General features: G+C 34.3%; 1 protein-coding gene, 1 long non-coding RNA gene, 1 other non-coding gene and 1 pseudogene across 4 annotated transcripts; 2 read left to right on the top strand and 2 right to left on the bottom strand.

Annotated features, from left to right (window-relative positions):
- LOC108479764 (golgin candidate 4-like) lies at positions 1-7,522 on the bottom strand. 2 transcript variants are annotated; one of them, XM_017782539.2, is made up of 16 exons: positions 7,334-7,506; positions 7,051-7,263; positions 6,063-6,161; positions 5,685-5,813; positions 4,975-5,091; positions 4,581-4,719; positions 4,412-4,476; positions 3,662-3,829; positions 3,454-3,540; positions 3,104-3,250; positions 2,251-2,547; positions 2,088-2,153; positions 1,758-1,960; positions 1,460-1,514; positions 1,111-1,296; positions 1-538 (listed from the first exon to the last, which is right to left on the bottom strand). In XM_017782539.2, the coding sequence occupies exons 2-16, from the start codon at positions 7,261-7,263 to the stop codon at positions 230-232; spliced, it is 2,280 nt and encodes a 759-aa protein (XP_017638028.1). In that variant the 5' UTR covers positions 7,334-7,506; the 3' UTR covers positions 1-229. The 2 variants fall into 2 exon arrangements, with proteins under 2 accessions (XP_017638028.1, XP_017638029.1); XM_017782540.2 differs by having other exon boundaries at positions 7,051-7,522.
- Positions 7,523-10,781: 3,259 nt separating this feature from the next.
- LOC128285676 (uncharacterized) lies at positions 10,782-13,884 on the top strand. Its single transcript, XR_008276204.1, has 2 exons — positions 10,782-11,004; positions 13,604-13,884. It is a non-coding gene; the product is annotated as an uncharacterized LOC128285676 (long non-coding RNA).
- Positions 11,293-11,446, top strand: LOC128285895 (small nucleolar RNA snoR145). The gene has a single exon (XR_008276442.1). It is a non-coding gene; the product is annotated as a small nucleolar RNA snoR145 (small nucleolar RNA).
- A 321-nt stretch (positions 13,885-14,205) lies between the features above and the next one.
- Positions 14,206-24,050, bottom strand: LOC108477560 (heat shock 70 kDa protein-like; annotated as a pseudogene).
- Positions 24,051-26,084: the final 2,034 nt, after the last annotated feature.

Here is a 26,084-nt window from a genome sequence, read left to right as displayed (position 1 = left end):
TACAAATCAAATGCCACAAATTTATTGTCATCTAGTATTTCTTTGTCATCAATATCCATTTTCCCGTATAAACAAAGCAACAGTGAACAATGGGAGGGATTTCATCTTTTATTTCAAGTATATGAAGGAATTGGTCGAAGACTTTTGAAGATAGAAGTCATCTTGGCTACAACATCCAATAAAGAAAACTATACCTTTTGGAATAATTACATCATCCGAGAAAACCCTTTCAGTATTTCGGTAGTAATCTCGATAAACGACCACTACCTTCCGATGTCGTGAGAGGAACGGTCGAGAATTCAGAATCTGAATGTTCATACTGCCGAAGATTTCCTACTGAGGGTGTGGGGCTCGGAGAGAAACTAGACCTAGAGAAACCAGAACCGCCAGTTGTTTGGTCAGACGCAGATGTAGTAGGTCCTGTAGCATTTGGATTTCTTCCATTAAGGTCTTCATTGGATTTACTAGCACCTTCCGCCCTCTTTTCTCGTTCTTCGGTTTCCTTGAGTAGAAAATCAACCCAAAGATCTGCAATTGACTGAGGAAAAACAAAAATCCAGGTGTTCATGATACTGGGAATAGTCAAGGCTGACTTATATTTGATTGTTTCCCATTTTGACGCATCTTGAATTCTACGTAAACTTGCATGTCACGGATAGTGAAAATGTAATAGGTTTCAGAGACTACTGGTAAAAGTACCACGGAAGCTCCTGTACTAGGAGTCTGATTGCATCTTGTCCTAACTAGATTTACTGTAAAAGACTGATCCTTAGTACATTAGCATGAGATACACATGGTCAGGTTATTTCACTAGTCACGCCAGTTTTTGACAGTATGAATGAATGAAATTTCGTAACAAAAAAGATCAATTTGCTCTTTGATCTAATGTACAGAGACTAATTTGCCCATATTTTGCGTAAATGGGGCAAAGTGCAATTAACTCTTACTATAAGGGCCTCCATGATATTTTTACTGATACTACTAGTTCAGGGACACCAAACCAATTTTGACCCATTTCTTAACACAAATGACAAACGGCTAAATAAGAAAAACATTATTTATGGGAATTTGAACATTCGTTTTCTGAATAAGGTGAAAAAAAGAAGTCACCTGATTATCAGGGGCTATACTTGCAGGTACATCAGCCGAACCTCCACCCAAGATGCCACCAACCAAACGACCAGGTAGACCCAAAACACCCCGAACAACACCTTTGCCAGTACCTTGTTGAGCAATACCTATCCGCTGCTTGTCTTCATCTGAGAATCCCAGCATCCGAACCATAAGTTCCAAAACCTGGAATTCATATTAATGTAAGTGTAGGAGAGTACAGCAAAGTTTTTTCTAGCAGAGATCAATGCCACAGCCTCGATTACCAAATAATAGCTTGCAAAAATGAAATGGATAGAGAAATTTCATTATCTAGTTGTGTCACATAATTACTCGAACCATTTTATACCTCTTTGCTGTGGTTTCTCTGGAAGTAGGTCACAAGTAGTTTGATCACAATACGCCTGCAAAAAAGTCAGTTGCAATATTAACGTTCTAGTTATTCATAGAACATTAAAAAAACGAAAGAGCCACAGCAGTTTCAAACTCAAATAAATAAATAAATAATCCACTAACAAAATAATAATCAAATATATTCAATTGTGACATAAGTTAGTGTCAGTTAACATGGTAATGGTTAAATCCAGTTCTAAAATGTAGACAATTCCTCATAGTAAGAATATGATTCAACATCTAAACAGGCTAACCTGTCAACAAGATAATCAGAGTCCATCGACATTCTGTTAAGCCTTGTCATGCTATGCTCAAGAGCACGCCTTAGCTTACTGTTATCTTCCTCAAGCTTGTTTACTCTTGCTTTCCCTTCTGCTAACATTCTTTCAGTTTGCGAAAGCTTTGCCAGAATTTCTTCCTTTTCCCTTTTTGATAATTCTGCTTGTTGATCTGCATCCTGGAGAATGCACAGATGATCAGAAAGGAAAATAAGGGAAAAGCTCTTGACCTCGAGACACATGCTTTTCCACATTCCAACTCATGAAAGGAACTGTGTAATAACTAGGAAAGGAGGGAGACCATACTTTCAGAAGACCAGAAAGTCTAGAGGATTCTTCTCTAGCTAGAGCCAAATCTCGCTCCAAATGCTCCTATAACAGAACAATATAAAGCATTAAATCAAAGTTTTGTCTTTGGCCAGTGCCATCTTGAGTGTTTGTCCATACACAACGCTAAAGATTTACTTACCTTAGCTTCAATTTCAGCATAGTACTGACCGAGAGCAGTTTGAAGATTTAGTAGTTCAACATTTTTTGCATCTATTGTTCTCATGCAGTTTGCAAGTTTCTTATTAAGATCATCTATGATTTCCTTAGACTTCTGAAGTTCGTTGTTGTTTGTCATCTTAGCTTCCTCCTGACCTGCCATTGCCAGCTTCAGGGCTTTCTCGAATCGTGCAATTTGAGCTCTTTGATATTCATTGCTCTCACGAAGTTCTTCAATAATTTTGCTGTCTTCATCCATTTTTTCTGATTCTTCAGATTCCTAGAAAATATAGCAGAAAGATAAACCATGTTTAATTTGACTGCAGAAATTGTAAGAAATCACATTAAAATATACAGGATCCAGGATCCTCATAGAATGTAACAGAGGAAACAGAAAGTTGAAGCTGATCCTATTAAAAACTTAAAGTTAGACAACCATGCTACTACTGTTTTCTCTCATGGTGGCATATTCCCAACATCCTCATCCACATAAATATAGAACAAAAAATACATAGAAGCTAAAAAGATCAAGACTGCATTTCTTAATAAAAGTTCCTCTGCTCTTTTCCCAAGGAGAGGGGTTGAATTATGGTAACAAGGTAGAGCATTATATATTTGTAAAATATACAAACAGTGGCCAGACAATTACAGTTGCATGCAAGACTCTACTAGGTGGTCATATTGTAATAACAACAAGTCAAGAATAACAAAGAAATCCTTTTAACATCACATAATCTATGCTAAACAATTTGACAGATGCCATTATAAGTGAAACTTGAAGACGTATATGACTAAATTTTCACCAAAAACTCCATAAAAGTTCAAGGGGGTGCAACCTTTTCTAACAAATGTTGCTTAAGACGATTTAATTCTTGTAAAGCCTTATCCCTTTCACGGCAGGTTTCTTTCAGATCCTTTTCCATTTGCTGCAGTGATAGTTCCATTTCTTTCATCCCGGAAGAACTTCCTGATGAATCTAACTTCTGGAGAAAAAGATATTACACACAAAGAATTGATAAAATTGAAATGTTGCATATAAAAAGTTTCAGCAAAGAAAATATAACAATAACCAATAATGAATCAAACTTTGCCAATGCATAACATATGCACGCATGCACATCCAAACCAACCCAAAAAATTGGCACCTGCAGAGAATATAGTTCATGCATAGCAAACTGGATATTACCAGAGTCTCTGAAGCATTGGGATCGATCTTGCCAGTTAAAGATTTCCTGCTACTTTCCAGGGCAGCTTCAAGTTCATTCTTCTCCATCTATGAGAGGATACAAATGGAAGTACATGCAGGATGTTAATATAAAGGAGCAATATAATCTTTATCGATGATAATACACTTCTTTAAATGGAAACTATTAACAACACAAGCAGGTATCAACCTTTAGACGAGTGTTCTCTTTCTCCAAGGTGGAAATAGCTCTTTTCAAATTATCCTGTGTATCATCTGCACTTTCATCCTCCTGTCTATTCAACTCCATTTGCAATCGTCTTATTTCTACCATTTTTCCATTCAATTCACTGCGTAATTTGCTCAACTCAGTGAACGTCTGTCAATGCTCAGTAAAGTAAGAATATTTGACAATTAAAATCCAGAGAGAAAGAAAAATAGAGAAGAGTTTATGCATGATTCTTTTAGATGGGACAAATGAGGAACTCAAAATGGTCTTCAAGTAACATAGACTGAAATGATTTGCTAACTCCCAAACGCTATTCAAATGAAGAACACAATTATACAAAAGTAGCAAACAGATAACAAGCTAAACAATTAGCCGATATTGAATAAACATTATGCAAAAATTCACAGAAACATAATAATTTCAAGGAAGACCCTAGATACTGGGATTGATATTAAAAATACAGAAATGAAGTACAGCAACTAGATTATACAATTGGAACATGCTAATTTGAAGCGATAGAAAGCACGAAAAGTTTGTCAAGTCATCATCGCTATCCACGTTGATGATTAAGGGTAAATGTGTATGAATACTGCCTGAATTGAAGAAAACACATTAAGCAATTTTCAACAGAGGAACCATCATGTGCTATAAAAGAAGGGGTGGAGGCAAGGTCATTTAAAAAAGTCAAAGCAATGATAACATCTATCAACACCAAACAATTTAGAAGCTTACTTTATCCTTCTCTGACTTCAGTAACTTAAGCTCCTCCTGAAAAGACTCATTCTGCTTGTGCTCCTCTGGAATTTTACAATAAATAAGAAGAAGGATGATATTTCCTTTGCTTGACAACAGATGATATTGCAAGCATCATAAATGGGTCCTCAAGGTGTACAAATTATACCTTGCAATCTCATCTGTACATTCACTAGTTTATCATGCTCTTTTTCAAGTTCCATCTTGAATTGCTTTATTTGTTGTTCATGACTAGCTTGAACTGCCTCCAGGGACCTATTTTTCTCTTCCAGCAAATCTGCAAGCTCCTAGAAGGCATGCATATATATAAAATTTTCATCAAGTTCACCTGTTATCTTAAGAAACAAATAGAAATACAGAGGAAAATTTTTATTTTGGAATAAAATGGAAAAAACCAAGAAAGAGCTTAGTATCCCCTAAAACGAAAGGGGGAAAAAAGCAAAACAGCACAAGGTTTCATGACCAGGTGAACAGCAATTACATTCCAACATCCTAATAGTGCCTCTTATAATAAAATAGAGGGGGAAAAATAGTGCCATTACCTTTTCTCTTCCATCATGTTTAGAGGTAAGACCATTGGACATTTGGTTTCCACCATGACGATTTTTTACTAGACTTGCCGACTTACGCAGTTGGTGTGGTGACTGATCACCATTTCCCTGGAGAAATGGCTAATGCCAATCAGCCAATAAACAATGATTTAACAGACAGAGACATGCACATTATGATAGCAGCTCACTTCTGGCTTGGTGGCAGCAGAATCATAATTCAAGACAAACTTACAACATATCCAGTGGAAATAAATATATGTTCCAGTACAAGAACAACAAGAAAGCTCAATAATTAATATCACACGTGTTATGTAATTGAGCCAGCAAACCATCCAAGTATCCCGACCAACTCATTTGATGAAGGAGAGACATCAAGACCACAAGGTTACAAGAAGTAAAAGACCAATCTTTCATTCTATAAACAAGGTTTCATCTCTACATTCAACTTTCTGTGGCATCCACCTATTGGGAGGTTCAAGGTTGCCACAGGTATGAAACATAATACAACAAAACCTTTTCAGACCTGCTTCTCTAGTTACAGAAGCAATAACATCAGAAACAGCAGACTCAGTAGTAGCACATTATGTTTGCTTTATTACATGGAACTACATATGCCTTCGGAATTGCAGAACCTAATGCATTAATTCCAGGATTTCTCAATAAACAAACCTCAGACAACTCTAACTGAGAGTAGCAACTACCTTGGGTGCATTAATTCCATTACTAGATACTTTGGAACTTTCGCTTCTAGCTGCACTCAGAGCTGCATTTGTCGCATTCAAATTTTGTTTCAATGAGCCATTCTCTTGGTTCAGCCTCGAAATTTGCTCCTGGAAATGGAATGCAAGGAAAATAGAGAGAAAGAAGCCATTTGAAAATGTTTAAAAACTAGAAGAAAGCTGTAAATTATTTGCACTATTATCATTTGTAAGAACTGAATTTTAGACCAACCCTGGAAATAAACTAGAACAACCACAGCATGCCCTTATTGCCATATAATATATCACAGGTCATAATTGTAAACTACCAAGTTGGCACAAGATATTTTTAAATCAAACAATACGAAAATTATCAGATACCTCTTTTTCTTTTAATAAAGCAGCATAATTGAATGATAAAGCCTTAATTTCTGCCTCGGATTCCTGAAGCTTCTTAATTTCTGCTCTGTATCTTTCAATCTACAAAAATAATCATAACACAGTTTATTTATCATGCATGAAAAGTAAAATACCACAAATTCCCTAGAAATGCCAAGCCCACTAGTAAAGTAACTTCCATGAGATTAAAGAATAAAAAGTCATGTCAACAATTGACTCAATCAAAAAGCAAACAGTCATCTGTGACACCAAAAGAGGAGCTTAGGAGGCTCTGAAAGAGGTTACATTCAACCCTAAGCCAAATGCTCTTCAAATATTATGGCAGAGACCATATTATGAACCTGAATAAGTTTTTCTAACTAGTCCTCGCAATGAAAATCTTAATACTAGAAAAGATTACACTCAGCTACTTGGGTTCTAGGAGGCTCTCTATCAACACCAAGATGACAAGAACAAATCCGATATAAATGTTACTAGTATAGCTTGTTAGACTTGCAATCATCAAATAAAAGTTCTATGCGTCCATGTAAAGATCCTTGAACTATCTCAGCACTATTTCATGTTATCAACAACTTCAAACCTCACCAAGATATATATATAAGTTTAAGCAATAAATCTTTGGAAATTGAATTCATCAAGTCAAAGTTTTGGATCTACCACTAGGTATTTACAGAGTACTTTCAGGCTTAAGCTATCACTTCACAAAGCTTGATTCCAGATTGCCAAAGAACAAAATATTACCAACTCCAACTATCAAATGTGATATATATATCCCTAATAAAAGATCGACACTAATATCCTCAATTAATAGAGACTGTTCACTCATTCGCGAACTCAAACTGTAGTGTGAACTAATATCATTCCATAATTCTACAAATTCATCAAAAAAACAAGCTGAATCTATTCCAAACTAAGAGGCGCCAAACATTAATTTAAACAAAATCAAGCGCGAAACTAAATGCAATAATACCTCAGAATTAATCGGCGAATCGGTTCCATTAGCGATCGGAGAGACTGAAACGGGCTTTGAATGGGCAAACCTATGAGAGTTCCTTCTATCGAAGAATGGCGAATGATCTCCATTCCCTGAACCGTAGATCTCGCGTTCTTCGTCCTCATCGTCGTATACATCAAGCGCGATCTTATGCAAATTCTCTTTCAAATCCGCAATCGAACTCCACATCTTCCAAAGCTCCCACAAATCAAATTCGTGGAAAATAAAAATAAAAAACGTAGATGGATTTCAAAAATACCTGAGATTTTCTTCGATGAAATTAGGGCAAAAAAGAACCGATACGTTTGAACAACGGTTTTGAGGATTTAGAATGTTTTTTATTTATTTTTGCAGATATAAAAACAAGAAATAAAAGGGTTAATTAACGTATGCTTAAACAGTACTGGTTAAGATCCATTGGGCGGATCCTGAAACGGGTCCGTTCGGGTTGGCCCGTTTATACCCGATTATTTTTATTTTATTTTTATTTTTTGATAATATCCTATTTAATTTTTATTGTTCGTTATAATGGTCGGTAAAGGCGGTTGAAATTTTACGCCAAAAAGAAAAAATCGTAACGGCTTTCCTCTCCTCTCTTTGAAAACAATAAAAGAGTAAATTGCATCTAAAGTTATTAAATTATTATTAAGTTTACATCTTAGCTATTTAATTATAAAAATTTATAAAATAATCACTTAATTATTCGAAAGTTTTAATTTAAGCTATTAAATTATTTGAATGTTTTTATTTAAGTTACTAGGTTGTTAAGATTTTTTAAAGTTTGACTAACAAGCTCAAGGAGGAAGACAAAAGTTTATCTTTGAAAGGCCGAAATTGAATTATAAAATTTTAAAGAAATCGAAGTATAATTTTATCTTTGTATATGCTTGTTACTTTAGAACTTTAATGGGATTAAGTTAAATTTTTTTCAACTTGGAGGCAAAGTGTATTTTTACTATTAAACTATTTTATAATTTTAAAAGCTTAAAAGAGATTGAAATGAGAATTTGTCCTTGAGAGAGCTCTAAGCGATGATTTGACGATCAATGCGGTGGATTAGTACCCATCGAGGAGTAGAAGAACATACCTCCGATCCAAGTTGATTTGGCAATCGTTATAGGAGATCAGAGAAGAAAGCTATTTGAGTTTTGGTTCGCAGATTCATAACGTTTAAAATTGTTTTATGAAAAAAAACCTTAATTGTAGAAAAAAAAAAGAGAATAAGAGTTTTCGATTAATGCAGACAATTTGAATAAAGAAAGTCATATAATAGTGATTTTAACCACATAGTGACTTAATAAAAACTTTTGAAAAGTTCAGTTATCATTTTATAATTCTTTAAAGTTAAGTATTTAAAACATAAACTTATTAATAGTTTAGTAACTTTCGACATAATTTATCCAAAATAAAAATAAAAAGTGGTAATTTACCGATAAGATTTTGGTCTTAAAAACGGTCCGACCGACATGATTTTCTTATTACATTTGTTGAGATTCGTTTTCGTTGAACATGCCACGATGATTAAGAATATGAATTTACACATTAGTATCGACAAAGTCAAAGGCCCAATTTCCATATTTATTGGTAAATTCCACAAGGTTTCCTTGAAATATGATCTAAATTTTAAATCAGTTCACAAACTTCAATATATTTTAATTAGATTCTTAAACAATCAAATATCCTATCAATCAATTCCTTTCATTAACCAAGTCATTAGCTCGGGCATTAAGCATGGACTCAAATATGACATAAAAAATATTTAAAGCACATGGATCAAATTGTAAACACATACATTATAAATACATACATATTTATTGATTAGCCAACTTAGAATTAAAATGTTAAAAAAAAGTCAAATTTTGCTATTAATCCTTGTATTATGCATAAAGTATAGATTTAGTCTATATATTCTAATTTGGTTGTTTTTAATCTTTGTATTTTTTCAAATTTGAAAGTTCTAATCATAACCCAAAAGGTAGTTATTAAATCTAATAGGTTGAAGTTTTTATATTAGTCTCAGATTATGCATAAATTGTGAATATAGTCATTTTAGTCTTACTTTTGGAATTGTGAATTGTCAATCATGACTCAAAATAGTAACCATTAAATATATTAATTAACATAACGTGGCTTTTTTTGTGTGAGTATTACGTGAAAATGACAATTTGACATGACATTACCTATATGATAATATATTTACCGCAAAATATTTTGAAAATAGTAAAATTTAACAGCTAATGTTTTGGATTAGGACTAGAATTTCAAAACTCAAAAGTACAATGATAAAAATGATCAAATTAAAGTAAATGGACTAAATTTGTAACTTACAAATAGCACATGGACTAGTAATTAAATTTAACCTAAAATTAGTCCTAAATTTTATTAACATTATTTGTTTTTTAGGACATCAAATCCAATATGTCCACACGATAAGTATACATATTTTCGCAATTTGAATCACATGTTAGATTCAAACTTCATTCAACATCTAAAAATTATCGCTATACTGATGAAAAGATCAATTTAAATCTTTGCAATGAGTAAGAGATTCATGCTTTAGGTATGTAAAAGCTAGTATTTTTTTGGAACTAGATTTGTGCTTGAATTGATTAGACCATTAATTATTAGTTTGATCCGTTCGTCTAGTTCAATCAAATAAATTATTTAAATTTTTTAAAAAAATTAAAAAAATATTAATTCTAGTTCAACCATCGGTTCAATCGATCCATATAAGTTTACAGGCCAATCGATTTTTTACCTCTCTCTAAACCAATATCCTCGTCGAATGGATCTAGTTCAAACAACTTTGGTAAAATCCAAACTATCATTGCAAATGCAAGAGGTAAACACATATTCGATTAATGTGTTTCAAACATTATTTGAGTTAGAATTGAGCTGACATTTAACTCTTAAGGTTCTTTTTTTTTATTATAAAAACACATAAGTTAATGGCTAGACTTGTTCATAGGCCAAGCTACTCACCCACACTTCAGGGTTCGTCCGTAATTTGGGAGAGTTTAAGAAAAAATATTAGGTAAAAAAAAGAGTTTTGGAAAAAAAAAACTAAACTTGTTTAAAAATGATTTTAGCTTGAGCATGAACAATCAACACCCTAGCCTAACTCATTTTTTAAGTTTATAATATTTTATATTATGTTAATTTTATATATTATGTAATTTATAACACATGAAAATTAAATCTTTAATGCAAACCTTAAAAAATGTTAAAATCACTATATATAACAATTTAGTAAATAAAAATATATAAATTTATTACATTAAATTAAAAATAATATAGAGATATATTTTTAAAAAGTAATACGGTTGACCCTAAAATAGGCTTGGCTTAGGTTTTTACAAATATTGGTGGGTTAATGCAAAATTCTAAGCATATATTTCGGGTTGAATCAGATTTGAGTGAGTATAAAGTGAGTTAATATCATATATATATATATATATATATAGGACCTGACTTGGTCCAAGAACACTTCCAATGATTAGTAATTATAACATTTTTGAAGTTTAAGGATCAATTTAGAATCCAGACCTTAATTTGAGGATGTCTAGTCGAATTAACCCTATTTCTTGAAAAACCCTAATTGGTCTATTGGGCTTGGACTGAATCTCTAGTTAGCGGTCTCCTCCATCGGCCCAATGAATATCCAGCTCGTTCTTTATAAAGAGCAACAATCCTCTCCGCCTCTGTCATTCACGTAATCTAGGGTTTTAGCATTCGAGTCCCCCTCATTGTGCGGCGTCGCATTCAGCTCCTCTGGTTCGCTTTCTCTCCCTTTCGCGTCTCTCAATGTATTTTTTTTTTTAAATTGAAGTTTAAAAAAGTCGTGATCTATGCGATGAAGATAATACCTGGAAAGGAAATTCGATTGCGCGAGTTTAACTAGTTCCGCAAGATGAATCCTTGATATTTCTGGTTCGTATTCACTGAGCATCATCGTCATCATCATCTTTTTTCTTTTTACTGGCTTTGGATCTGTAGTTTTTTATTGCGAAATGTGTTTTTTTGCTGGTGATGGAGAAACGAAGGGCCTATGGATGGAGTGCGAAAATCGATGCACTTTAATCCAAGTTTGCCTTCGGAAAACAATGTTGAGATTGGACGATCCGGATCGACGTCCATTTTCGATTCGGTGTGTTATTCAGTTCTTATTTTCGAACATTTTTCTTAATTTCTTGAAATTAAATTGGAATTTTTTAAAAAATGCGAAGGTCCCAGCAGATAGGTGAGAACTCTATGAATTGAGACCTTTCTAACAAGTAAGCATAAAAATGCCTTCGCAAATTAAATTTTGCCGAATCGTAGGATGCCCAATTAATCCATTTTTGGAGCGTCTGGAACCCTCGGCTACATTCACTATCCAATTATTTTTTAAAGAAAACCCTAAAATCAAATAGTTTTCAATAGATCCTAATAAGTTGACAGTGATTTAGGAAATAAATCTTAATAAGCAGAAGCTATAACTGTATTGTAATTTGTAAAGCAGTATTAAATAGCTTTAATGATACGCGTTTGCACAATTAAAAATTTCAATCCAAAAATTTTAAAAATAAACAAAAAAATCGAATCAATGGTTTCAAACAGGATTAACTAGAATTAATAATCGAAAAATTAGGTTTGTCGGGAATGACTATCTTCGACATTCACTAATATCATTAAGTTATGGTGAAACCTGGAGTGCTGGCAGGGAATCTGGTTTATCTAAAATAGGAATTTTTTTATTTAGCTGTTGGAAATTTATAAAATTTTATATTAATAAAATTTAAATTATATTAATAAAATTTAAAAGTATAGAAATGATGTGAAAATTTAATTTAAATTTTTAAAAATTTTAAAAATAAAACTATTAAAATAGTAAAATTATAAAAATAGGGCTTCGAGATGTCGATCTTGATTGTAACTTCAAAGTTTTTGTGTCTTAAAATACATTTTGAATGTTTCCATACTTGGGAAATGGGATCCAAAAATTTTATTTTCAAATACCTTCAAATCATACTAAAACTATTAACGATCATTTCAAGTAGTAATTAAAACTCGTAAACTATGTAATATCCCCTAATATTAACAGTTCAGAATACATTAAACTCAATATTAGAACAATTAGAACAATTAGATACCATACTTTATACCATGAAATTTGTTTCATACCCTTTTTCTCTAAAGTCTTAATGATGTGATGAGAGATGTGTCGAGGTTGCTATTTCGAACAAGAATTTCAATCTATTCTTTCACTTCTATGTCGAAAAATAATGCCAAAGTGCTCATGAATTCAAACATTATTGTCACTTAGTTTATTCCACAATAATACTATTATTATATTTTGCGAATTTATCATAATACTAAATAAATTATTCAATGTTTATAAAATTCACTAATATTACCATTAACTACATTGTCATTTCACGATATAACATGAATTTTTTTTTATCAAAACTTACTTACCATAACTTTTTGCTCATGCTAGACACGTTTGAACTAGATGAATACATGAAACATATCACGATACACAAAGCACAAAGGTGCGGGAAACACGAGCATCAAAACACAAAACAAAAAAAATGAGGCATTGAAGTGTAATATCACGATTAACACGAGAGTGCTTTACCACTAGTCTACATGGGCACTTGAATATAACCGAATTAACATTATTTATTCATGGAAGTTTTGCATTTTTTTAATTTAGTCTTTATTTTTAGGAATTAAAGAATAATTATAAGTTTCAATTATAATAATCACAAGATTTTTTCCTTGTCAACAATCTCAAATCACTTGTTTTTCCCTTCTCTATAACTTGATTCACTTTTCCAATTTCTTTCTTCAACATGTTAAGAACATAAATGATAAAACTTTACATGAGAAATCTTTACTTTTAACATCATTTCTATACTTTTCTAATAAGATTAAACTTGAGGACTTGATAAAACCTTGATATTTATACCTTATTCTCTTGATTTCAAACCTTAGTTTGATTTTTTCTCTCCTCCAAATATGAACACACATCTTCTTCACCTGAAAATCACCTTGCTAGGATGTTGTATTCTTGATTTCTCTAAGGATTTTTAGAGAAATTTGATGGTTTTAAGCTTAGATTTGATGATTATTGTGGAAAGGGACCAAATTGAAAGAAAATGAAAACTTTTCCTTTTATGAATGGTGGTGGCGTGAAATGAAGAAGAAGATGGATGAGTTTTCTAGACTCATTTTGTCCTTCGCAATCTCTACAATTTCTTCTACAATTCATGACGCTTAGCTTAGTATATTTACAGTTCTAGTCTTTCCTCTTTTTCCACTCAATTCAATTTAATCATTTAAACTTTTATTTTTTACACTTTTACCTCAACACTTTTCATTCTCTTACAATTTAATCTATACCCCAGATTTACTTTTCTCAACATAGAGTCTTTTCAATTCCTTTTTGTATCGATCTACCTTCTCTACTAACATTGTTAATTATTATTTTATTTACTTCTTCTAACTCATATATATATTCTCAAATTTACCCTGTTCATTTCAGGGGGTTTTAAGGACGTTATAGTGAAAGCTTGGTACAAGTGAGCAAGAATCATAGCTCCAAACAAAACTTCGAGCGAAGTTGAAACAAGTGAAGGAAAGGCAAAGGTTCAACCAAGACAAAACAAGGGACTTAAGTGCTAGTATACTTAAAGCTCGAGTTAGGTAGCACAAAAGGATCCAATACTTAAATCAAGTTTTCTATATGTAGATTTCTATGTGAGTTGCCATGTTTAAAAATTTAACATTTTAGTTAATATTTCCATTAAAAAAACAACAAATTAACTTTTTTTTTCTAAAAGGTTGTTGGTCAAATTTGGCTCTTTTCAAAACATTGAAAAGCTGAGTTTAGCTCGAAAAAAGAGTAAAGATCAAATTGACAATATATATAAACATTAAGGGCCAAATTTGACATTATGTCAAAAATTAAAGGCCAATATGATAATTGGGGTATAATTTAGGGGCTACTTTATTATTTTACTATTACACTGACTGCAACAGCTTTTACATCTACAATGTTTCGTTTTATTTCTCTCAAAGCTCAGCTCCATACATACATATGAAACACCATCAAATTTCATAAGCATGACAACGTGTAGACTAGAATTAATCGACTTCTTCAATCTTGGGTCCTGCACCAGAGCCACCAGATCCAGTCTCAGCACCACCATCCATGGGAACATCACCACCACCACCACCTTGGTACATCTTAGCAATGATGGGATTACATAATCCTTCAAGTTCTTTCAATTTATCTTCCAATTCATCAACCTCAGCCAATTGATTCCTATCAAGCCATTCAATGGTTTCATCAATGGCTTTCTCCGTCTTCCCTTTATCTGATGGATCAAGTTTCCCACAAATCTTATCATCTTTAATGGTGTTCCTTATATTATAAGCATAGTTCTCAAGTGCATTCTTAGCTTCAGCCTTCTTCTTCACTAGTTCATCCTCAGCTCTGTACCTCTTTGCTTCTTGTACCATTCTTTCAATCTCTTCTTTACTTAATCTTCCTTTATCATTAGTGATTGTAATCTTGTTCTTCACTCCTGCTGTCTTGTCTTCTGTAGACACATTCAAAATCCCATTTGCATCAATGTCGAAACAAACATTGATTTGCGGCACACCTCTCGGTGCCTGTGGGATACCAGTCAGCTCAAAATTTCCGAGCAAGTTATTGTCTTTAGTTCTTGCCCTTTCACCTTCATACACTTGAATCAAAACCCCCGGTTGATTATCAGCATAAGTAGAAAAAATCTATTTTTTTGTCGGAATCGTTGTATTCCTCGGAATCAACACCGTCATCACACCGCCAGCAGTTTCAATACCAAGACTAAGAGGTGTAATGTAATGGCCTAAATTCAAGGTTATCAGAACAATGGTTTCGTAACCATAGATCCGATTTAAAGAAAAAATTATTTTAATATTTTTGCTTGAAAATTTATATGATAGGAAAATCGTATGAAAATATTGATAGGAAAATTTTATCGATTTAGTGATTAGTTAGAAAAAGAAATTATTGAAGAAATTGGGTAAAATAAGGTATCGGGACCTCTATCTCATAAAACCGAGTCAAAAATAATTTTATAAATATTTATGAAATGTTATTAATGTGGTATTAAAATTTCGTTAGGAAATTTTAATGTTTGGGTAGTCAATTAAATGAAAAGGACTGAATTGTAATAGGTGTAAAAGTTGCTAGAGTGACTAAATAGCTTATTAGTCTAATGAGAAAGGATTTAAAAGGCAATTAGACCCAAAAGTTATTTGGGCTGGCCGGCAAGGGTATGCAATCAGCAGAAAAATTGATAAATTAAGGGTAAAATTGGAATATTGCAAAATTAACTAAATAAAACTAGGACTAAATAGGAAATATCTAGATTTCTCTTCATTTCTCTTCAATTCCAGCAGCTAAAAACGCCATAGGAGGGTTCTCTAAGCTGGTATTTCATAATTTTTGCACCAAGTGAGTTAATCCTTGCCTTTTTCTTGTAATTTTTGTGTTTCTAAGACTTTTACAACTAGATCCTACTATTAAATTCATTAGTTTTTGATTTCATGGATGAAATTTAAAGTCACCATGGTTGAGTTCTCTAAGTTTATGATTAAATAGAATGAAATTAAAGCTTTAATTTGTTTATGAGATGATTTTATTAGGCAATTTCAATGGAAATTGATTTTTGGGACCTAATTGTGAAAATGTTTGGAATTAAAGTCTATTACTGAAATTCTGATTCCTAAATGTTGTAAACTAGTTTAAGGTGATAGAATAAAATGTTAATTGAGAAAAATCAGCTCAATTGAGAGGCTAATTGAGTAGGGACGAAATTATCATTTATTAAAAGCTTAGGGGAAAAATGGTAATAAACAGCTTGCACTAAAACAGTTTGGACAGCAGCAGTAGACTAACTTTGAAAATCACCAAAATTGTAGGAATCGAATTAGAAGATGAACAAAATATGTAATTAAAGCTTATTGAGTCTAGTTTCTCATAGAAGAAATATTGTAAGCAATGGATTTGTAAATTTTGAGATATAATGAATTTTGTGAGACAAGGTCAGAATGAATTCGGGTTCCCCTGTTCTAACTTTGAAAAATTATAAAAAATTGAATAAAAATAATTAGGGACTTAAATTTATATGTCTAGAATTCCGAATGAGTCTATTTTTAATAGAAACAAACAAGAACATCATTTGAATTCTGTATAAAGAGATAATTTATTTTTAGTGAAGAAGGGTCAGAACTGTTAGACAACAGAACAGGGGTGACTTTGAAGAATAAACTGTACTGATTGGTTCAATAAAAAATTCTGAAAATTTTATGGTAAAAATATATATGAGTCTAGTTTTAGGGAAAATTAACGGATCTTAATTTCGAGTTCCGTAGCTCAAGTTATAAATAATTTAGTGACTATGACTCAAGTAGACAGCTTTGAATGAACTATAAATAATAGTTGAATTATAGAGAATGTTGCATATGAACATGAAATGTATTAAATTGATAATTAAATTTATTTGTTTAGATCCAGAAGATTCAAATACGAAGCTAGATCGAGGAAAGGAAAAAGTTCGGGATTAATAGATTTTTACTGTTTACAAACAAGTATCAAGGTAAGTTCATGTAACTTGAATTATATTCTTAAATGCTTGAAATGCATGTTTTTGATATGAATATGATTTGAATGTTCATTATATGAAAATTAATGAAACATCGATATATTTGATAAAATGGGAAGAAATCCTGATTGAATGAAAGGAAAATTCGATGGATCTCTGAAAAGGAATTGACGGTAAAAAGGATCTAGCCCGGACGGGTGATCCTATCTGATATAGCCCTCCAAGAATATGTGTAAAATGGATTTAGCCCGGACGGGTAATCCGAATTAGGGTCTGAATTTAGCCTGGACTGGTAATTCAGATCCAAGCTCATTAGAGTAATTGTCGTTGCATGGGATTTAGCTTGGACTGGTAATCCCGACAATACTCTATGAGTTTATATTGCAGGGGATTTAGCCTGGACTGGTAATCCCGCTGCAAGGTTGAGGTTCGCGGGAGTGTGCTCTCTGAAATGGAAATGTGCGCACATGAATATGAATTGACGGACCCGGAATTGTACACTAAAAGTGTACCTCTGAAAATCCATTGAAATTCCGATAAATTCAACGGGATAAATATGAAAAATAATAAGGGAATGAAAATCATGGTATTGATGAGTACATCAATCATGGTATATATATATATATTATTGATACATGGAAATTATTGTACTAACTTGAATGTTGAGTTTGTGCATGTTAGGGTAATAATGCATTGAATGGATATATGAATGTTTATTATATTGTATTGAAAATATTAGGTAAGTATAATTCTTGTTACATGAGCTTACTAAGCACAAAGTGCTTACCCGCTTCCTTTTTCCTGCTTTTGTAGTGTTAAGAGCTCGGAAGTCGGATTTGGTCGGAGACACATCACACTGTCAACCTCAAGATTTCGGTATATAAAGAAACTTTATTTTGGAAATCAATGGCATGTATAAGCTAACAAAGTAAATGTTAACGTGAAATGAATGTAAAGTCACCATTAGTATGGTTAACAAACCAGTTATAGATATGTGATGATGTTATTTTATATAAATGCATGAATCTATCATGAAAATATGTTGAATTGATTTGGTTGATGTGGATTGGTCTCGATTTAATATTACAGGAAGGTTAGATATTTATAAAAGGGCTATATTGAATATAAAAAAATTAATTGTAAACTCCCAGAATGCCTCGTACCTATTCTAAGCAATGAATACGGGTAGGGGTATTACATGTAACATCAAGAAGAAGCAAATCTTGTACTTTATCATCCCCTTCGCCACTTAAAATAGCAGCTTGTACAGCAGCACCATAAGCAACTGCTTCATCAGGATTTATACTCTTACAAAGTTCCTTACCATTGAAGAAATCTTGTAAAAGTTGTTGAGCTTTAGGAATCCTTGTCAACCCACTGACAAGAACAACCTCATTAACTCGACTCTTATCAAGTTTAGAATCTTTAAGACATATCTCAATAGGTTCCATACATTTCCTAAACAAATCCATGTTCAGTTCTTCAAACCTAGCTCTTGTAATAGTGGAATAAAAATCAATACCTTCATATAACGAATCAATTTCAATGGTGGTTTGAGCAGTAGATGGCAATGTCCTTTTTGCCCTTTCACAAGCAGTCCTTAGCAGTCTCAACGCCTTTGCATTACTACTAATATCCTTGTTATACTTCCTTCTAAACTCTTGTACAAAATGATTCACCAACCTATTATCAAAATCCTCGCCGCCAAGATGAGTATCCCGGCGGTGGCTTTAACTTCAAAAATCCCTTCTTCAATCGTCAACAATGAAACATCAAAAGTACCCCCACCGAGATCAAAGATCAAAACATTTTTTTCACCAGATTTTGAACCTTTCTTATCCAAACCATAAGCAATAGCAGCAGCGGTTGGTTCATTGATGATCCTTAAAATATTAAGTCCAGACTTGTGACTTTAACCTGCTCCACTACAGCTTCAGGGAGACAAGGTTTATAACTTTAATCTGGTCTACTGCAACTTCAGATAGATAAGATTTGCTATCTTCGGTCTGCTCCACTGTAACTTCAGGGAAATAAGACTTGCGGCTTTAACCTGTTCCACTATAATTTCAAGGAGATAATCTACTCTACTGCAACTTCAGAGAGATAAGATTTGCTATCTTCAGTCTGCTCCACTACAACTTCAGGGAGATAAGACTTGTGACTTCAACATGCTCCACTACAACTTCAGGGAGATAAGCTTTAAAGTTTTAATCTACTCTACTGCAACTTCAGAGAGATAAGATTTGTTATCTTCGGTCTGCTCCACTGCAACTTCAGGAAGATAAGACTTGTGACTTCAACCTGCTCCACTGCAACTTCAGGGAGATAAGATTATCCTCAATGACTATGATTCGACCCACTGTAACTTCAAGGATATAGGATTTGTGGTTTCACTGATCTGTTATACCACTATCTGGGAACATGACCTTAAAATCCATTTCATGGGCCTAGTTATGCCTAGTGATTAGGATGTCATGATCAGGATGAATCAAATGCTTCTAACTAGGCGTGTATGAATGATATTTGCATGAATACAGAATGTCGTTTTTCAAGAATAATCCCTTTTTAATACTTAGGTTGTCATTGTTCGTTGTTTATCAAGGTTTTGTCACTGATGTGTTACTATGCCTTCTTATTTAGCTGGTATATTTGACAGAAAACCCAAAGAAATAGTCACAATTTAGACTATTCTTTTCTCAAATAATCCCAATCCTTAACTTCGGATAGTTTTGACTAATGGTCCCACTTCAGGTCCTTGTACTATTTAGAGAGCTTTTCAGAGTAATACATAAAAATCCTTTTGTTTGAATATTACTAGTCCATTAATCATTATTTTAATAAAAAATACTTGAAAAAAATTATGACAACGGACAAGATGGAATTTTATTGAGAGCAAAGCTTGAAATGAATTAATCACGATAGAAAATTTGCTAAAGTACAAAATAAGGATAAATTAATCAAGATAGTGCATTTTACCAAAATACAAAATGAATAAGATGAAAATAGGTGCCCCAGATATCGTAGCATGAGTTTTTCAGCATAAAACTTCTCGAGGACCCTTTGAACTTGATACGTGTTTAGAAGAACTAGAGTACTTTGTTGATGCCCCAAGATGTAGTATCCTTCCTTCTTATTAATTCGGATCGAACAAGACTACCACATGCCCTACCTTTGATCAAAATTTGAATTTCCCTTTTTTTGGGTTTTCAGCTAAGAACCCCTTTGGTCTCAAGGCGCCGGGTTTTCGCATTGGCCTCTCCTCTTTTTTTTTTTTAATTTAATTTTAGGTGAAGTATTTCTTGATCGAGTCTGAATTCACAGGATTGGACAAGCTTTTTCCATCCATCTCAGTCAAGATCAACGCTCCTCCAGAAAATGCCTTCTTTACCATATAAGGTCCTTCCCAGTCTGACATCCACTTTCCTCTGAAGTCCTTTTGTATAAGAAGGATATTTTTAATACTAGGTCCCCCTCATGGAATTCTCTGGGACGAACCTTTTTGTTGTAAGCTCGCATCATTCGCTTTTGGTACATCTGACCATGACGGATGGCTTTCAACCTTTTCTCTTCAATTAAGTTTAGTTGATCGTATCGGGATTGGATCCATTCTGCTTCATCCAATTTCAATTCTGCCAAAACTCTGAAAGAAGGAATCTCAACTTCAATGGGTAAAACCGCCTCTATTCTATAAACTAGAGAGAAAGGCGTTGCCCCGGTTGAAGTTCTGACAGATGTTCGATAAGCATAGAGGGCAAATGGTAACTTATCATGCCAATCTTTATAAGTCTCAATCATTTTCTCCACAATTTTCTTAATATTCTTATTGGCTTCTTCTACTGTACCATTGATTTTTGGGTGATATGGTGATGAATTGTGATGTTTGATCTTGAACTGACTGCAGAATTCTGATATTGTGCTGTTGTTCAAATTTAATGCATTGTTAGATATGATCCTTTTTGGTATTCCATATCGACATATGATTTCCTTCTTCAAAAATTTGCTGACTGTTGACTTTGTAACATTGGCATATGAAACAGCTTCTACCCACTTGGTGAAGTAGTCAATGACCAAAAAGATGAATCAATGCCCATTTGAAGCTTTTGGCGAGATCGGTCCAATGACATCCATACCCCACATAGAGAAAGGCCATGGAGAAGTCATAACATGGAAAGGCGAAGGAGGGACATGAATTTTATCTCCGTAAGTTTCACATTTATGACATTTCTTGGCGTAATTAATGCAGTCTCCTTCCATGGTGGACCAATAATATCCGAATCTCATGATCTGCCTGGCCATTGTGAAACCATTGGCATGTGTCCCGCAGACACCCTCGTGGACTTCTTCTAAGATTTTTTAGCCTCAACAACGTCCACACATCTTAGTAGCACCTGATTCTTTCTTCTTTTATATATGATCTCTCCATCTAAGACATAGTCACTAGCCAGTCTTTTCAGCGTCCTTTTATCGTTCTTAATTGCCTGGTCAGAGTATTCGCGATTCTTCACGTATCGTAGTATATAGTGGTTTCAAGGGTGATCGTCTTTTTCTTCTTCTTTTTCGATATTGTAATAATAAGCCAGAGTCTCATAAATACTCATCTGAATAGGTTTCACATCCTCTTGTTTGTTCACTTTAACCATTGAAGCCAAGGTAGCCAAAGCGTCAGCCATTTGATTTTCGTTTCGTGGAAGATAGCAGAAGGTGATGTCTTGAAACTCTTTAATTAGCTCCAGAACCAGCCTTCGATAATTAATTAATTTGGGGTCCCTTATCTCCCATTCATCTTTGAGTTGATAGATCACTAGTGCAGAATCCCCATGATACATGCTTCGTATTCTGCTATATTATTCGTGTAATCAAAATCCAATTTACTAGTAAATGGATAATGATCTTCGTTTGAGGATATTAGCACTGTCCCGATTCTGTTACCCACAGCGTTTGAGGCTCTGTTGAAGTTTAGCTTCCAAGGATAACCTTCTTGAGAGTCTTTTTCAGTGGTTGCTACATACATTAGATCTTGATTCGAGAAATCAAATTACAAAGGCTCGTAATCTTCTAGAGCTCTACTGGCCAGAAAATCTGCTATTGCACTCCGTTTTATAGCCTTTTGATTCACGTAGACTATATCGAACTCAGACAGCAATTTACCACCAGGCCATTCTTCTATTCAAAATAGTCGACTCCATCATATATTTTAGAGGATCGAGTTTTGAGATGAGCCAAGTTGTGTGGTATAGCATGGACTATCTCAGTCTTCGGGTTGTCCAGGTCAAGGCGCAATAAAACTTCTCGATCGATGAATACCTTATCTCGCATTCAGTGAATTTCTTATTGAGATAGTATATTGCTCTTTCTTTTTTTCCTGACTCATCATGTTGCCTAAGCATGCATCCTATTGAATTTCTGAATACTGCCAAGTGCAGTATCAACGGCCAGTCTAGGCTGGGAGGTATCAGTACTAGGGCATTGGATAGATAATGTTTGACTTTCTCAAAAGTATTCTGACACTCCTCATCCCAAACGCCTGGATTGTGTTTCTTAAGGAGACAAAATATGGGGTCGCATTTCTTAGTTAATTGTGAAATGAACCGGACGATGTAATTTAGTCTTCCTAGGAAACCTCGAACTTCTTTTTGAGTGCGTGGCGGAGGCAATTCTTGTATAGCCTTCATTTTATCTGGGTCGATTTCGATCCCCTTTTCACTGACTACAAATCCTAACAAATTTCCTGACCTAGCCCCGAAAGTACATTTTGCTGGATTGAGCTTCAACTGAAATTTTCTCAATCTCAAGAATAATTTCCTCAAGACTTGTACATGCTCTTTCTTTGTTTGGGACTTTGTGATCATATCATCAACATAGACCTCGATTTCTTTGTGTATCATGTCATGAAACAAGGTTACTATAGTCTTTGGTACGTTACTCCTGTATTTTTTAGTTCAAATGGCATCACCTTATAGCAAAATGTTCCCCGCATAGTCACGAACGTAGTCTTTTCCATGTCTTCAAGATGCATCTTGATCTGGTTGTATCCCAAAAAACCATCCATGAAGGAGAATAGTGAATTACCTGCCGTATTATACACTAAAGTGTCGATATGTGGCAATAGGAAATTGTCTTTCAGGCTGGCATTGTTCAAGTCCATGTAGTCTACGCACATTCATACTTTTCCATCTTTTTTAGGGACGGGAACGATATTGGCTACCCATTTTGAGTATTTAACCAATTGTAAGAAACCAACATCGAATTGTTTCTTGATTTCTTCTTTTATTTTCAGCAAGACGTTAGGTCTTATTCTTCGGAGCTTATATTGAACTGGTTTGCACTCTTCCTTTATAGAGAGTCGGTGTACCATGATATCAGTGTTTAGCCTGGGCATATCTTGATATGACCATGTGAAAATATCTTTGAACTCTTGGAGTAATTCAATGAGGTCACATTTTGTCTTTGTGGTGATACAAGCTTCGATCTTCACCTCTTTATCTTCTCCTAAACCCACAACTTCCACTGATTCTTTGTAGGGTAGGATTTATTTTCATCTTGTTCAACCATCCTTAACAAATCAAGAGATAGACTACAGTCTTGACCATCTTCAAAATCTGGGGTTCCTCTGGACAAATATCTTGCTCAAAAGGTGATTTTGAGTCGTTAGCAGCTCCACTCATATCATTGATATCTAGAGACCTGTTATAGGAACAAGGAAAAATCCAAAGAACAAAAAAATCCAAGAATAAATATTTGTATGGTATGATTATGAATGAAAAAATAAAAGAATATTTGCTCAAAGTGGGACAAAAGATGCATTTTATTAAAATAAAGATTGTTGGGCATAAGCCTATTTCACAAAAGAGTTCTTATTTCTCTTAGGCCTAGAGCAATAAGCGTGTTTTGAACATTACTCTAAATTAATTCTAAAGATTACAGGGATCTCCTCCGCAGTCCAATTGTTCAAAACACTCCCTGGTACGTAAGGGCGAATGCCTGATAGGTTTTCTTCTCCCATTCCTTCTTCAGATATGGCATTAATGCTCAAATTTCTCAACATTTCTTTTGTTGTTTCTTTTCTTGTCATTTTTCGTTTAGGGTGAATAGTTCCTCATGATACGAAAGTCTTGGATATATGGGGAAAGGTCATCGGTTCCCACTTGACTTATCCTCCATTCAATCATACTTTTCTTCTTTCTTGCTTTTTCCTAACTCTCTCTTCTTTTTCTTGGCATCTATCTTATATCCTAAGCCAAAGCGGTCTCGTTTGTCCATGAGCATGGGTGCCTTGACCCTTCCTTGTAGGCGTTTTCTAAGCCCCCTCCTGGGCAAAGCTCCTTTCCCAACCATCAGTTACAGGCCCATCATTATAGTCTTGGAGATTTTAGGTGTCGGAATCTTTTTCCCTTCGACAATAAAGGTCGCGTTCACAAATTCCAGTGATCAAAAAGAATATTCTATCGTTTTATCATCTGTCCCTACATATGGCATGTCACTGGTTACGGATGCAATGATGTCTTCTTTCGCGTTTATCGTTACCAGTCGACCCTCTATTACCAATTTGAGTTTTTGATGTAGCGATGATGGCACTACCCCCACTGAGTCAATCAATAGCCTTCCTAATAAGCAATTGTAAGAAGGCTTAATGTCCATCACTAAGAAATCCACATCGTACGTGCTTGGGCCGATCAAAAAAGGTATTTCAATCCACTAGCAGCCTATTCAGTGTGGATAGGGGTAGGACATTCAATGCAGATCCATCATCAATTAATACCCCGGGCAATGTATATCCCTTGCAGCAGGTGGTGATGTATAGAGCCTTTGTGGACCCCATTCCTCCTGGCAGTATTTCGTTGTCGTTGAAAAATATGAAATTGTCAGCACTTATATTATTGGCAAGACAGTCCATCTTGTTAACAAAGATATCATCCGTGACATAAGTTTCATTTAGTACTTTCATTAATGCGCTACGATGTGTCTCCGAGCTTAAGAGTAAGGCTAGCACTGAGATGCGAGCTGGTTGCTTATGTAACTATTCTACAATGCTGTACTCGCTATGCTTTAAGAATTTCAAGAATTCTCTAGCCTCTTTTTTAGTCACTGGCTCATTAATAGGTGATTCAACTCTAATCGTCTTTTCTTTTTCTTATTCTACCACCAAAGCCTTTCCTTTTACAGGCTCCGCTCTTGAATTCGTTGGATCGTAGCGTTTCCCACTACGTGTGTAAAAACTTGCATTTTGACCCTTCTCTAAGTGTTAACCGGGTTCTCCTTTCCTGGGATTGTCACGTTATAGTCATAGTTTCAAGGAACCCTGCTATCCTTGTAGGGAAAGGATACATGTTTTTAGATTATGACTCTTGGTGCCAGTCGAATTCCTGCTCCATCATTTCTTAGTCATAAAATGATTACTACCAGGTAGTTAAATTTCTGGACCCCTTTTGTTAATCCTTCTTCTAAGGCATAAACCTCTTATTCTTTTGATCCCTTGATCCCTTCATAAAATTCCATCTCTTATTGTCCATCAAAATTTACACTGTGGTCTTGAACTCAGTGCATTCATAAATGTCATGACCCTCCTTGGCATAGAACTCACAGTATTTTCTTAATCCTCTGGGCCTTTCTTCTTAATCTTGTGTGATTAAACCTCTATCTATCATTTGTTTCCAAACCTAATTCAGTGGGGTTTTCACTGTCGCCACATCAGCTTTGATTCTCTTACCCCCATTTTCGATTATCGTATTTACCCCTTTATCAGAATGATTGGGTAACAGATTCCCTGCTACGTTAGGTCCTGATGGGTCATCGAACTTTACGATCCCTATCTTAATGAATCTTTCAATTAACTTTTTAAACATAGTGCAGTTCTCGATCAACTGCCCCATTATTCCCACATGGTACTCACATTGAGTGTTTGCGTTATACCATTTAGGGAATGGAGGTTGTATGGGTTTCAGATAGAATGGGGATACCACATGTACATCGAAGAGACTTTGGTACAGTTCCCTATATGTTATTGAGATGGGCGTAAGCTAGAGTCTTTCCATGTTTGGCCTTGTATTGGAATCTTGCCTTGGAGGGTCCTGATGGCTAGTAACTACTGACCTTGGTTGAGCTATAGTGATCAGTTTAGAATAACTTTTGCTATATGTGCTTACATTGTTTACCTCGTGCTCCTTCTTCATCGGGGCTGATCTTTTGGAGTTTTTCCCCGCATCTATCTTACCACTTTTCACCGTATTTTCGAGTATTTTACCAGACATTACTATATCTGAGAAGCTCTTAGTAGCGCTTCCCATCATATTATTGATGAACGGGGCTTTTGAAGTATTGATAAAAAGTATTATAGTTTTTTTTTTTAGGAGGGGTGGTTGGACTTGTGTG

The sequence above is a fragment of the Gossypium arboreum genome, chromosome 12 (genome assembly GCF_025698485.1).
Source record: "Gossypium arboreum isolate Shixiya-1 chromosome 12, ASM2569848v2, whole genome shotgun sequence".
Taxonomy (NCBI): domain Eukaryota; kingdom Viridiplantae; phylum Streptophyta; class Magnoliopsida; order Malvales; family Malvaceae; genus Gossypium; species Gossypium arboreum.
Note: the sequence above shows the minus strand (reverse complement) of the source record. Positions and strands in the feature narration are given on the sequence as shown.